Source organism: Ranitomeya imitator, chromosome 2 (genome assembly GCF_032444005.1).
Source record: "Ranitomeya imitator isolate aRanImi1 chromosome 2, aRanImi1.pri, whole genome shotgun sequence".
Lineage (NCBI taxonomy): Eukaryota > Metazoa > Chordata > Amphibia > Anura > Dendrobatidae > Ranitomeya > Ranitomeya imitator.
In genome coordinates, this window is record NC_091283.1 from 344,799,491 (window position 1) to 344,814,571 (window position 15,081).

The 15,081-nt window shown below is 43.1% G+C and overlaps 1 protein-coding gene across 2 annotated transcripts; it reads right to left on the reverse strand.

The window, feature by feature from the left end:
* Positions 1 to 3,246: 3,246 nt before the first annotated feature.
* On the reverse strand, positions 3,247 to 13,843 carry LOC138663718 (gastrula zinc finger protein XlCGF57.1-like). Of its 2 annotated transcripts, none has more exons than XM_069750032.1 (7): positions 13,800 to 13,843; positions 8,022 to 8,172; positions 7,716 to 7,895; positions 7,509 to 7,632; positions 7,330 to 7,427; positions 7,044 to 7,134; positions 3,247 to 4,630 (listed from the first exon to the last, which is right to left on the reverse strand). In XM_069750032.1, the coding sequence occupies exons 2-7, from the start codon at positions 8,100 to 8,102 to the stop codon at positions 3,522 to 3,524; spliced, it is 1,683 nt and encodes a 560-aa protein (XP_069606133.1). In that variant the 5' UTR covers positions 8,103 to 8,172; positions 13,800 to 13,843; the 3' UTR covers positions 3,247 to 3,521. The 2 variants fall into 2 exon arrangements, with proteins under 2 accessions (XP_069606133.1, XP_069606132.1); XM_069750031.1 differs by having other exon boundaries at positions 3,247 to 4,633.
* Between the last annotated feature and the right edge of the window lie 1,238 nt (positions 13,844 to 15,081).

A 15,081-nucleotide genomic window follows, 5' to 3' on the forward strand; every position in this document is an offset into this window, starting at 1 on the left:
AATCGCAGCTCACGCCTGTGCACTATATTTTTTGATCTACTTTAGGAGCATGTACACTTATGTTTTTGACTGCCAGCAGTAGGGCAACGAATACTGTGCAGAAATGAGCATCGATTTTTGTGCACAGGTGCAAGATTTCGCCTGGCAATGTGGATGATGCAAGGTGTCATTCACATCCATTAAAGAAGGAGGATGGCGAGGCCCAAAACCATGCCCATCGGACCAGATCACCATACTGTGTGAGAGAACTTAAAAAGGTTTTTGGGGGGAATACACAGGGGGAGTCAGGGGTTTATGCGATATTATACTATACAATAATGCCATATTAGGCCATTGAGATACAGAGGGAAATTATATTAGGAAAATCCAATAGGGGATATTTAATCTTGAGATGAGACTATAATAAGACTCATACCAGGAGGTCAGGACAATAAGAATCCATTGTGAATAATAAGAACTGGAATAATATCAGTAGATACCATATTATTGACTGGATCTAATTGAATTAGCTATTCATAACGAGATAGCTGTGAAGTCGAAATCTCAGTCGGTGGACCATTTACTCAATAAAAAAACATTATCCTATCAATGAATCTACAAAGGGGTGCTTTAAAGGATCCCCAGGCTACTACCTTAGGACTAATAAAAACCCATAGCGACCAATACAAACGTTGTGGTTTTAACAAGCACACAAGCATATTAATTTAACAAATAAAAGTTACGTTTTAATAGCATTATAGAATCTTTAGTTAGGGTTTATTTGCTATTGGCAAAGTACCATATTGACCCCAAAACTAGAATATATCCTGGAAATTAAATTCACAGAGCATGATTTTTCAGATTGGGTCCTACAGCCATACAGTGCCGCATGGAATGCATGGTACAAAAAGCTGACCGTGTACATTGTTGAGAATGCACTGTATGATATTTGAATGCTTTTAGAATCTACAGACCAGACTGGCAAACTGAATGGCTAACAAATTTCCATAACGCAATTTTAAATACTTCAAGAGGTGCGTTTAATAAATGGCAGCACATACGGAGATTCAAAAGTGGATTGGTCCCTAAAAATAATTTAAATTTTTTTTCTTAAATATGAAAAGCTGCTGCTAAATTTTAATATTTTCTAACTTCCTGAAAAAAAAAAAGACGCATGAAAGGTAATGCAGACATAAAAGTAGTTGTAAGGTAAATATTATTTAACCATTTTGTGTGATACAACCACCTGTTGTAAGTCCATAGATATTGAAAGTTTGAAATTATATAATTTTTCCAAATGTATCCAAATTCATATTTTTCTTGCATGCATACAAAACATATTCACTTAAATAGACTAACAAAGTACAATTTGCCATGAAATATAATTTCACAATCGACATATGTAGAAACATTCCAGAGTAATTATCACATGAAATGACATATGGCAGGTTTGTAAAAAGGGCTGTGTCCACAAGATGAGAACTGACTGTGTTCGGTAGTGATAAAATAATAATAATAATAATAGGATTTCCTGATTGTCCTTCAACAGCACACAATAGGGTTAACATACATTGCTTCATCTGTCTGGATAGAAGAGATATATTTCATCAGCCGTAAACAATTAACCTAATCACAACTGATTCACACATGACTACCTTGGTGCAATAACAACAATAATGTGTCCAGAAGACATCTCCACCATTTTACAATTTCTTCAAGATGGATATCAAAAAGGCCTCAACCTTGAGAATTTACCCAACAGCCAGCAACGCTCATCTAGAATAATCTCATTGTGTCCATATTCCTCAGAGCAGTAAAGAAGATGGGACCTGCAAATCATACTCCACCACCTTCCTGTGATTGGTCCGAAGTTTTGAAACATTTCTTGCTCACCATTGGAATAACTTCAGGATGCAGATGTTAAGCTCTTCTCATACAAAACCTTTTTCTAGTTAACGGTGACTTCAGTGAGAGGAGTAAAACTAGACGCACTCTCCTGCAAAGAAGCCTACCTAAGTTTCTGCCTGTATGGAACTGTGGACAATGCCTGGCTTACTACCGAAGGTACCCTCTGTGTTCAATCTAAACCAGGACATTTCTTTGCCTGTTATTCCTTCACACCAACTTTCTAATCCTGAAAGCAGTTTACACCTACTGGATGGTAAAATATCTTCTCTCAATTATAATGAAGTGAATAAGTGTGGCTTTTTTTTTTAATTTTCAGAAGGGATTGTTCTGTTTCAAAAGCCAAACAAGGGTATCAAAGCCATTAAAGCTGCTCTCTCTTTCTTTCTCGATGGCTGAAAGAAATAATTGAAAACTGTTTGCTAGAAGGCCTAGAATTCCTCATGAATGTTCGTTCACATTTAACAAGTTCTATGGCTACATTTTGGGCTGAAAAATGTTGTGTTCCTCTTGAACAAATTTTATTAAACAACCACATCGTCTTCTTTATTTACCTTTGTAAAATATGACAGGCTCAAAAACGCATCCTCAAAGGATTCAGCATTTGTCAAAAAACTACTAGTAGGAATTGTTAAACTTAACTTTCTAAATCCATAAAAAGTCATTTTATATACTGCCAAAGGACAATCAGGAAGTGCAAAATTTACCTGAAATTTTAATTTCCTGGAGTTTGTATTAAAAGGAACCTGTCACCCCGAAAATCGCGGGTGAGGTAAGCCCACCGGCATCAGGGGCTTATCTACAGCATTCTGTAATGAGGTAGATAAGCCCCCGATGTTACCTGAAAAAGGAGAAAAAGACGTTATAATATACTCACCCAGGGGCGGTCCCGCTGCTGGTCAGGTCAAACGGGCGTCTCCGGTCCGCTGCGATGCCTCCCATCTTCATTCCAAGACGTCCTCTTCTGATCTTCAGCCACGGCTCCGGCGCAGGCGTACTTTGCTCTGCCCTGTTGAGGGCAGACAAAGTACTGCAGTGCGCAGGCGCCGGGCCTCTGACCTTTCCGGCGCCTGCGCACTGCAGTACTATCCTCTGCCCTCAAGAGGGCAGAGCAAAGTACGCCTGCGCCGGAGCCGTGGCTGAAGATCAGAAGAGGACGTCTTGTAATAAAGATGGGAGGCGCCGCAGCGGACCGGAGACGCCCGTTTGACCTGACCAGCAGCGGGACCTCCCCTGGGTGAGTATAATCTAACGTCTTTTTCTCCTTTTTCAGGTAACATCGGGGGCTTATCTACAGCATTACAGAATGCTGCAGATAAGCCCCTGATGCCGGTGGGCTTACCTCACACGCGATTTTCGGGGTGACAGGTTCCCTTTAACCCATCCAAATACATTTCACCTTTCTTGTGTCCTTGTTGTGTATACATGGACATGTGAAAGGCAGTTGTAATTAGATTGTCTTCTGTTAATTAAATATGTCTCTTCTATGGTCTATGCCTACATACACCAGGAAATGAAAAATTTTAAAGGTAAATTTTCCAAGTATCGCTATAAAGTTCCCTACTTTCTAAACCTTAAAATGGCTTTACTCTGATGTCTAAGAAGATTTGATTTAACATTTCACATTTTAATCATATTTATAGCTTGGCTTTTGTGTGAGTATGTTGATGTTTAGCAAGATTTGATTTCTGATTAAAACATTTTCCACATTCTGAACATGAATACGGCTTCTCCCCTGTGTGAATTCTCTGATGTCTAAAAAGAACCGATTTGTCGCTAAAGTATTTCCCACATTCTTCACAAGGAAATGGCTTCTCCCCTGTGTGACTTTTCTTATGTTTAATAAGAGTTGCTTTCTGGTAAAAACTTTTCCCGCATTCTAAGCATGATAACGTACTTTTTTCTGTATGTCTTCTTAGATGTTTAACAAGATTTGATTTATCAGTATAACATTTCCCACATTCTGTACATGCAAATGACTTTGATCTTGTGTGAGTATTGTGATGTGTAATAAGATTTGATTTCCGGTTAAAAGATTTTCCACATTCTGAGCATGAGAACACATTTTCTTCTGTGTGAGTTCTCAGATGTCTAACAAGATTTGATTTATCAGCATAACATTTTCCACATTCTGAACACGAATGTGGCTTTGCTCTTGTGTGAGTATTGTGATGTGTAATAAGATTCGATTTTCTGTTAAAACATTTCCCACATTCTGAACATGAAAATGGCTTTACAGCAGAGTGAATTCTCTGATGTCTAAGAAGACATGATTTCTGGTTAAAACATTTTGTACATTCTGAACATGAATATGGCTTCTCCCCTGTGTGAATTCTCTGATGCCTAAAAAGATCTGATTTCTGGTTAAAATATTTTCCACATTCTTCACAATAAAATGGCTTTTCCCCTGTGTGAGTTTTCATATGTATCATAAAATTTGATTTCTGGTGAAAACATTTTCCACATTCTGAACATAAAAATGTATTTTTCCCGGTGTGACTTCTTCGACTTCTGACACTTTTTTTGTGATATTTATTTTTCTTAATAGTCTGTGATGAATCAGAAGATAGGAAGTGTTCAAAAAGATCAGATGATAGATCTTTGCTCTGAAGGTCTTTGCTCTGAAGGCATGGAAGTATATCTGGAAAAATCGCAGGCTCTTCATATGCATCATGTGTGCTACCACACTCATGTGATTTACAATTTAAGGATATCTGATGTCCCTCTGAGCTCTTGGTACAGTTATCTGCTAAGAAAAGAACAGATTTCATTATTTTTAAATTATATTACCTGAAAATTATTAAAAGATACCTAAAAATGTACGTTTTTCAACACGACAATCTCAAGCGGATGTTGTTCGTGCTACTGTGAGCAGCCTGTGAGGCCAAAACGTGTCGCCATGGCCTCCAGTGTCTCCAGAGTTGGCAGCTGAAAAGGGAGCTGCCAGCAGCAGGTCTTCATGATTTGCCCAAGAGCGTTCAGCGAAGCAGAACATTATTCAGCCGACCATTAATAAACTCAGTGATACCAACTGAGACTGTAAGTGCGGGGATTTCTGCACATGGCGCTCATACTTCATACTGAATAAATAAAAATATTTTGAAAATATTGTTTCCATTTTTTCAGTCATTTTATATGGGTCTAATAAAAGCTAGTTGATCCTTAGTCCTCAAATTGGGCACAATCTCCCAGTACTATCTGTATTATTACATCCACATTCTATTTGCACTGTCATCTACACCAGTATAACATACTCATACCTGTAATGTGCATTTTGGCTGACTAAGGAAAAATACAGCTAAAAAACTGACAGCAGACAACGTAAAACACCACCAAATTGTAGCAGCCAATGAATGACAAGCCCCTGGGAGAGAAAGAATTAGGGGCTGATGGAATAAAATATGGGGCCAAAATTATCTGTACGGTAATGTTTTTTTTTTGTTTTTTTTAACGGCTCCAATACATTTTCAATTACCGTATATACTCGTGTATAAACTGAGATTTTCAGCACAATTCTTGTGCTGAAAATGCCCCCCTCGGCTTATACACAAGTCATGGTACAGAAAGCCAGCGGGGGAGGGGGAGCGGGCAGTTGTAGCACAGTGACAGCTGCAGGCTTCCAGAAGACATCAATACTCACCTTCCGTCGCTGCATCTCCGTCCCTGCATCTCTGTCCAGGCAGCTCTTTCCTGTTCCTGTGCTCAGCGGTCAGGTGGTACCGCTCATTGAGGTAATGAATATGTATGCGACTCCACTCCCATAGGTGTGCAGTGCATATTCATGACCTTAATGAGTGGTACCACGTGATCGCTCAGCACAGGAAGAAGCTGCCTCGCTGAGACAATGGAGATGCAGGGACGTTCAGCGACGGCGCGAGGAGGTAGAGTATGACGGTGGAGTCCAGCCATGCATACTAGATGGGACAGGGGAGGCATGCATACAAGGATGGGACCGGGGGAGTCATGCATACAAGGATGGGACGGGGGGAGCCAAGCCATGCATACAAGATGGGACGGGGGAGCCATGCATACAACGAGGGAACCGGGGGAGCCATGCATACAACAAGGGGAGCCACACAGAGCAGGACAGGACGGGGGGAGCCACACATACAGGACAGGATGGGTGAGCCACATAGAGCAGGACAGGGATTAGGGGACAATATATACCCGGCTTATACTCGAGTCAATATGCTTACCCAGTTTTCCATGGCAAAATTAGGTGCCTCGGCTTATACTCAGGTCAGCTTACACTCAATTATATACGCTATATACTGATGGGTTATATGTTTATCAGTTTTTTTCTTAGCTATAGTGAAGAGTAGCATGCAAGTGTCACATCTCCACTAGGGCCTGTTCCTGCAACATCTTTTTCCATATTCATTCTGCAGGCGGCGCTGGTGATAGAAGAGACATTGGAACCAAAAGTTTTAGATGGCGCAGGCTCTGTCCAGCCATTGAGATTAGGGTGGCTGGGACCTGTAATGCCATCCAGTCTGCTAGTATAAGTATGTGTGCTGTCCACCTGAAGTTACCAACTTCCAGCTCCAGACAATTGGAGAGCACCACACCATACATAAGCTTCCAGCTTCTTTAGCTCCTTGTAGTATTACTATTTATTGTTTTGACCACAGCCTGTGTTTCTGACTATTGTTACATATTCTAATTTGCTACTTTGTACCACAGAGCATCAGCTTATTCCAAAGATCCAGCCCAGTCACCCCTAATTAAGTTCCAGTACAGAAGTTAAAGGGTGAAGGCCAGGGCAAATCCATGGGGTATGGTAAGCAGAGTTGCTTGTGCTAAGCTTGTCAGTGTTAGTCATTTTAGGGCTGCCTGGCGACCACTCTGAGAATGTTATTACAGTAAGACTCAGCCAGAAGATTTGGATGGCCTTGGGAACAGCTTGAATCCTGATTGGTATGAGAGGAGGGAGAAAGGGAAAACTGAGGTATAAAAACCCTTCATTCTGGTGGTATTCTCCTCTTCGTGTAAAGGAGATGAAAAGCCCCCACACTCCTTTCCAAGTAATTTTGTCTTATCCATTTGTGACATTATCACCAATCTTTTAATTTACTGGTTAAAAATATCCGAAATAGCACACAAGTATATACTCATAAGAAAAATCTGTGGCTTATCTGCATTTAATGGTTACTACTCACCTGGACGGTGATCTGTAGAAATCTCCTTGTTACACCGCTCATCACCCCTCACATATGTCTCTATAGTATTGATTTGGGTCAGATCTTCACCCTGAAACAAATATTGTAAAAGTCACAGACAGATGAAGAAGTCCCATCTATGATGAGCTCTAATCCTACCATCTCCACCATTCTCATTACACAAGTATAAAACATATAATACTGGTGGATAAAACAAGACTGAACACAAGATCTTCACAGCCGTCTACACATCATAGAGGAGATCTCATGACACCTCCCCATTTACCTGATGATCCCAAAGAACATTAGGATTTTCTTGCTTACAGTCCGGGGGAAGAAGAGGATGCGTACATTTCTCTGGTGTTGTCCTCTTACTGGATAGATCTGGAGGAAACACATACAGGGAGTGAATTCATTCTTTACATACAGATAATTAGGCCGTGTGTATTTAGTCCTGTCTATTACCTAGTGATGTGAGCAGCTGGGGAACCTCTATCATAACTTCCTTGTACAGATCTTTGTGTCCTTCAAAATACTCCCACTCCTCCATGGAGAAATAGACGGTGACATCCTGACACCTTATAGGAACCTGACACATACAATGATACTATCATCCCAGAGATTCCTTCATAGCATTACTGTATAATGTCCCAACATACCCAGCAGTGTCACCTCTCCAGTCAGCAGCTCAATCATCTTGTAGGTGAGTTCTAGGATCTTCTGGTCATTGATGTCCTCATGTATCAGGGTATAAGGTGGAGGCCTCGTGATTGGGCTCATGGGTCTTCCCCATTGCCCAGATACAGGGTCCTGACAGCACTCACTAGATGTCTTCTTCACTACTGTGTAATCCTGGTTATGGGGAAACACATTAATAAAACTCACTTCAGACATTTCCAGAGTCCTTACCTCTCCAGTTCTGTCCATCTGTTATTACCATAGAGAAGAATGGTGTATTGTGATGCCAGAATCTCTCACCTCTCCAGTAAGCAGGAAGAGGATCTCCAGAGTGAGGTGAAATATCCTTTCTGCCATTTTGTCCCTGTCCCTATCCATCATTGTATGGGTCAATCAGGAAAATTCCCTTATATAGAAGATCTCCACTGAGAGGATCTGATGTTGGAAAAACCTGAATAGGAAGACAATGGAAGAAGTAATATCATAATAAATCCAATGTTAAAAGTATTGTCACACCGTGACGCTAGTCACAGCTCACGGACTAGAGCGAGGCAGAGTGGTCAAGAGGTCCAAGGTCAATATCCAGGTGAGGAAGGTACATCAAAGACAGAGTGATAAGACACACAGATAGTCAGGAGCAAAGTCTGGGGTTTCGTAACTAAAGTCAAAGGCAAAAGGGGTTATACAAACAGGTAGTTGAAAGGAAAATCCAAAGGTGTGGTAATAAAAGATCAGAATATCAAAATACACCATTGAGCTGAAGCTACAATTGGCAATGATCTGACATTGCCAGCCAGTTTTATGGCCTGGCAATTATCTGGAAAGAAAAACACCTGCAGGAAACCAAATCACAATACTGACAGCCCAAACATGCCCCTGATATTCATAGGGCAGCTGAGCTGTAACTTACAGCATCCCAAGGAGACACCAAGAGTGACGGAATCGTGACACAAGCTTCATATAACAATATTCACATCACCAGCATACTAGCGTCAATGCTATAACCAATATTGTAATGCGGGAGATTAGAGTTCATTAGAATGGAAAAGGTTTACAACACTTGCTGATAGTCCACATGTCCCACAGGTATCAGAAGAGGTGACATCACCTGCCTTTTTTCACCTCCTGCTGCAGAAGTGGCAGACCAGGACTAACCCTTTAAGGAATTCACCATCCTAACCTTATGCCACATGGCAACTGCACTTCTTTTACCCATCCTACAAGTTTACACCTTGATATGGCACCACCTTGCCTCTTGTATAACACACAAGAGAATACAGAATGGCCCTGGTTCATGTTGTATCTTCATCCTTTATCCTGCACAAAGTAACAAGCAGTTTCTTCATACTTGACTAAGAGCCTGCAGTTTGAGTGCAAAGTAATCTTTTTCATAAAGCTCATTCATGTCTCAGTCATCAACATTGGCATCACCATTAGAGATGAGTGAATATGTTCGGAAACAATCGTTTGCCATAGTCGTGCCATATTGGTACCAAATTTATTTGTTTGATGATCGTTTCGAAACATATTTGATCATTTCTACTCCCATTGACGCCAATGACGTTCGGCTATGTTCGGTGAATATTGCAAAAACAATATTTTCAGGCGATCGTAATCCGAACCAAATATTGAAAAATTTGATGAACTCTAATCACCAACTTTAGCCTTAATTTAACTACAAACAGAGTCATAAATCGCATTCAACTCCCAAACAAATGGAGAGATGCGCATGTGTGACGGACTACCTCTTCATTAATAGCAGTGTGTGATGAGCTTCAGTAGAGAAAGATGCATATCTCAGCTGTAGAATTCAAATCTATTGAACACTTACAGCTTATCCAGAGGCTACGCCATTGATGTTCCAGATGGAACAACTCAATTGAGGGCAATCATTAGACACCACATCAGGCTCGTGCTAGAGCAAGGTAAGAAAGTGATTCATTTATGGCTTATGGAAAATAAATTTTGATTTTGTGGGATGGTAGAGCGATAATGAATTTTTGAGGGAAGATTGCGAGGGTCACATAGATTGTAAGAGCTTACCACTTGAAGTATATTGATGCACCTGTACATTTGTTACATCGTTGTTTGAACCAGCTCCTATGACCTGTACTTCTATTGCTTGGTGGCAGTGCGCTTACCCTGTGGTTGGTATTGGGCGATGGGAGGTACAAATTGGTGTGGGTTGGACTTGTAGTGCCAGACATACAGGAAATGTGTGTGTTTCTGCAGAGCAGCTAATCAGAAGGTGTAATTAGCTCTCTGCTGTGAGTTTGGGGTGTGCCTGATGATTGTACATCACTCTGTTCTCCTGGCTCTGACCTCAGCTACCCCTCTGATCTCGTCCCTAACTTCTGATTTTGTACTATATCTACCCTATCTGGTTTTGACCCGGCTGGTTAACTCTTCTTTTTCCAGTTGGCTTCCCAGTAGTGATGGGCAGTCAGCTTCTTTTTTAAGGAGAATTACAAACAAATTAGTCCTGAAAATATGATGAAATGGCACTTCAAAACAATCAGTACAACAAAATGTCTACACTTTTTGTGCAGGGTCACCATTGTTATTAAGATTAAGGGTCTTTTGATTTCTTTGGACACTGTATAGACCCCTGTTTTATATATATATATATATATATATATATATATATATATATATATATATATATATATCTGTGTGTGTGTGTGTGTGTGTGTGTGTGTGTGTGTGTGTGTGTGTGTGTGTGTGTGTATATATATAATCTTAATTGGATGGGTCCCTTTACATTTATAAGTAGTGCCTCATTTTGCCATCATATCCATTACATAGACAAGAAACTATTTAATGAATCTCAATTTTTATTGAGTAAGTAATTTATCTTTGATTTTTGGTCTAGGTTGGTATCCTGGGTATTTGTGAGGAAATGTGTTCTGTACCTGTATTTTAACAATTATTAATAAATGTTTATCTTTTTATTGGAATTTAATGGTTCTCTTCGGTTTGTCCACTGTCTAATCACAGTTGGACATTTTGTTGCACTCTTTTTTTTTTTTTAGGAGAATTGGATTATTTGGCTCATCTCACCAAAAAGGTTCTCTTGAATCCCAAATGAATCTCTATTTATTTTGTTTTGACCCGCAATCTGATTATGTGCAAACGCTGCCCACCTACTGACATTCACAGACCATTTCCAGGGATAGGTGTGCGGGATTTCATTCTTCTTGGCATCCAAACGGTGATTTTACCCTCAACGAGAGCCATTAAGACACTGCAAGCAGCCCTCACCAGGGTGCTGGCTCCCAATGTTCACTGAAGGGAGCTGGCTCTTTGTGCCGGATAGGTCGGAAACGACCTATCACTATTTCCTGGACCTACAATCTTGCCTTGCGCAGGCGTGTACTATGGAGGACAGAGAATGAACTTCAATCCAATATTGCAGCCAGCATGCAGCCAGCGGGTAAGGAAAGGGTGAATCAAACACCCGAAAACCCCGCCCCTATGGCTGAAGATTGTCCCCTCCAAATTCAGGTGACAGAGTCCCTTTAAAGAAGAAGCTGCAGCGGGAACCTGGATACCTGGAGCGCTCCTGATAATTAGGTGTCTGGTGCCGCAGCTGGATGTGTCCGGCGGTGTGACAGTCACAACATTCAGGCTCTCCATGCATGTGTTGTGAATGTCACACAGCCGCGACACATGCAGCTGCAGCGCCGGACACCGGATTATAGGGAGTGCTCCAGGTATTCAGGATCCCACTGCAGCTTCTTCGGTAAGGGCTATAGTTTGCTGAATAAGGAGGGAGCAGACAATATTCGCTCATGTCTAATCAAGATATCTGGAGATGGACTTGTAACCCTGAGATTGTTGATATTGTTCAACAATTTTGGTTCTCAAGTCCTAAGACTGTTCTCTTCTCCTCTTCCAGTTCTCAATGATTAGTGTGGTACACACAGGCACACAATGCAAAGATCGAGTCAAATTCTCTCCTTTTTATCTGGGTTCAGGTGTGATTTTCATAATTCCCACACCCGTTAGTTGCCACAGGTGAGTTAGAACGAGCATCACATACTTGAAACAAAGTTTTCGGAAAGGTGCCAACAATTTTATCTGACCCATTGTAGGTATTTTGGGTGAAATTATGTCCAATTTGCCTTTTTTCCATTTTTTTTCTGTGTTGTTCCAATACATACAAAGGAAATAAACATGTGTATAACAAAACGTGTAATTGGAATAATTTTCTGGGATAAATAATTCATTTTCTGGGACTATTTCGAGGGTGCCATCACCTTCAGCCATGACTGTAGGTTATAAGTGAAAAAAATGGTTTCAGGTTCCCTTTAATCAAAGTCTGTCCTTGGAAGCCTTAGAGCTGCTAGGTTTTCATGGACAGTTTATCCTGACGTCATCATGATGCTGAATCAGTTTATACACAGAAACTAAATATTATTCACAGTGATCACCCAGGACCGGATTCTTTACCTCTATGATCACTGGAAATAATAGATTGTCAAACTGAACACCATAAATCGTATTCGGAGCCCAATGTCACAGCCGTGATCGGAGGTAACTTTGATCTTGGCTGTTTAACCTTTCAGATTGGGCCTCTTTCACACTTCCGTCTTTTTCCTCCCATCGAAATCCGTCGAGTTTTGAAAAAACAGGATCCTGCAAATTTTTCTGCAGGATCCTGTTTTTTCCCATATAGGCTACTTTCACACTAGCGTCGTACGACTCACGACGCAATACGTCGAGGCGACGTACCGAGTCCGACGCATGCTGTGAAAGCACAGCACAAAGGGGGCACCGGATGCAGTTTTACAATGCATCCGCTGCCCCATTGTGAGCTCTTGGGAGGAGGGGGCGGAGTTCCGGCCGCGCATGCGCGGTCGGAAATGGCGGACACAACGCACCAAAAAACGTTACATGCAACGTTTTTTGGTGCTGACGGTCCGCTACAACACGACGCAACCGTCGCACGACGGTTGCGACGTATGGCAATGCGTCGCTAATACAAGCCTATGGAGAAAAAACGCATCCTGCAGACAACTTTGCAGGATGCGTTTTTTCTGCAAAATGACGCATTGCGACGTGCATCGTACGACGCTAGTGTGAAAGTAGCCATACTTGTATTAGCAACGGATGGCCATCCGTTTCATCTGTCGTGCACTGGATCCGTCAGAAAATAGCGGTCCGTCGGGCGGAGAAAACGTTCAGAGGAACGTTTTTTTCTGCACGTCGGAAAATCGCTCAGCGACGGGTCCTGCGCTGTCCGTCGTTGGCTATAACGGAAGCCTATTGACGCAGGATCCGTCGCTGACCGTCAAACACAGGAATCCAGCGACGTATCCCGTTTTTTCATTCTGAGCATGCCCAGAAGGATTTTTTTATTCCTGGAAATGCAGGCAGGAACTCCTTCGACGCATCCGTCATAACACTGGATGCATTGCACACGTTTTCCACTATTTTCAAAACATCTGTCGATATGTCACTTCACTGCATTATGACGCACCCCGAAAGACGGAAGTGTGAAAGAAGCCTTAGGCAGAAGGAGAGTGCCGCCGCCATCACCCCACTGGGCAACAACACATCCAAATGGGTTGTTATGGCAGCCCAGGGCACAACAAAGCTGCGCCTCAAGGGTTCTAGTAAATATATGATTCATAAAGCAAAATACGAAAGAAAATACAGAAAGATCAACGAGAAATTAGATAAGTTCTGTCTCCAAGAATTATGTCCCCAACAGGCTTCTATTACACCGTACAGAGCAGGGATGTCAAACTGCATTCCTCGAGGGCTGCAAACAGGTCATGTTTTCAGGATTTCCTTGCATTGCACAGGTGATAATTTAATCACCTGCAGAGAATGATTCCAGCACCTTGTGCAATGCTAAGGAAATCTTGAAAACACGCATGGTTTGCGGCCCTCGAGGAATGCAGTTTGACACCCCTGGTACAGAGGACACCGCAGATAGTGGCCCCTAATACATCTACACCACAGAGAGGGGAAGAAGAAATGTCACCTGGGGGGCACCACACAGATACCGGGGCTGGAGGGGTTAATAACATGGCTGACAGGTCCCAGTAATGAAGAATCTCCAGCACCTACCTCCACCTGCAGAGCCGCACTCCACATATATGGCTGCTCTGTGCACAGGACCTGTGATGAGGTCACAGGAGGGGAGGAGTCAGGGGTCACATGATCAGGGGCCTCAGTGTATGCAGGACTCTGCTGTGCTGGTTGTCATGGTGCTGGATGAGGGGAAGTTTATGTGTGGGGTCAGGAGGTGTTTACAGTGTGGATGTAGCAGAGCCATGTGTGTACGAGATGTACGGCGCAGAGCCGTGTGTGTGTACAGGGTGTACGGAGCGGAGCCGTGTGTGTACGAGGTGTACGGAGCGGAGCTGTGTGTGTACGAGGTCTACGGAGCGGAGCCGCATGTGTATGAGGTGTATGGAGCGGAGCCATATGTGTACGAGGTGTACGGAGCGGAGGCGCGTGTGTTCAAGGTGTGTGGAACTGAGCCAGGTGTGTACGAGGTGTATGGAGCGGAGCCGCATGTGTACGGGGTGTACAGAGTGGAGCCATGTGTGTACGGAGCGGAGCCGCATGTGTACGGGGTGTACAGAGTGGAGCCATGTGTGTACGGAGCGGAGCCGCATGTGTACGGGGTGTACAGAGCGGAGCTTGTGTGTACAAGGTGTACGGAGCGGAGGCGCGTGTGTTCAAGGTGTATGGAACTGCGCCAGGTGTGTACGAGGTGTATGGAGCGGAGCCGCATGTGTACGGGGTGTACAGAGTGGAGCCATGTGTGTACGGAGCGGAGCCGCATGTGTACGGGGTGTACAGAGTGGAGCCATGTGTGTACGGAGCGGAGCCGCATGTGTACGGGGTGTACAGAGCGGAGCTTGTGTGTACAAGGTGTACGGAGCGGAGGCGCGTGTGTTCAAGGTGTATGGAACTGCGCCAGGTGTGTACGAGGTGTACGGAGCGGAGCCGCGTGTGTACGGGGTGTACGGAGCGGAGCCATGTGTGTACGGAGCGGAGCCGCATTTGTACGAGGTGTACGGAGCAGAGCCGCATGTGTACGAGGTGTACAGAGTGGAGTGGTGTGGGTACGAGGTGAGCGGAGCCGTGTGTATGAGGTGTGCAGAGCCGTGTGTGTACGAGGTGTACAGAGCGGAGCTGCATGTGTACGAGGTGTATGGAGCGTAACCACGTGTATACGAGGTGTACGGAGCAGAGACGCTAGTGTACAGAGCAGAGCCATGCATGTACAAGGTGTACGGAGCAGAGCCATGTGTGTAAAAGGTTTACGGAGCAGAGCCGCGTGCATACAAAGTGTATGGAGTAGAGCCGTGTGTGTACGAGGAGTACGGAGCGGAGCTGT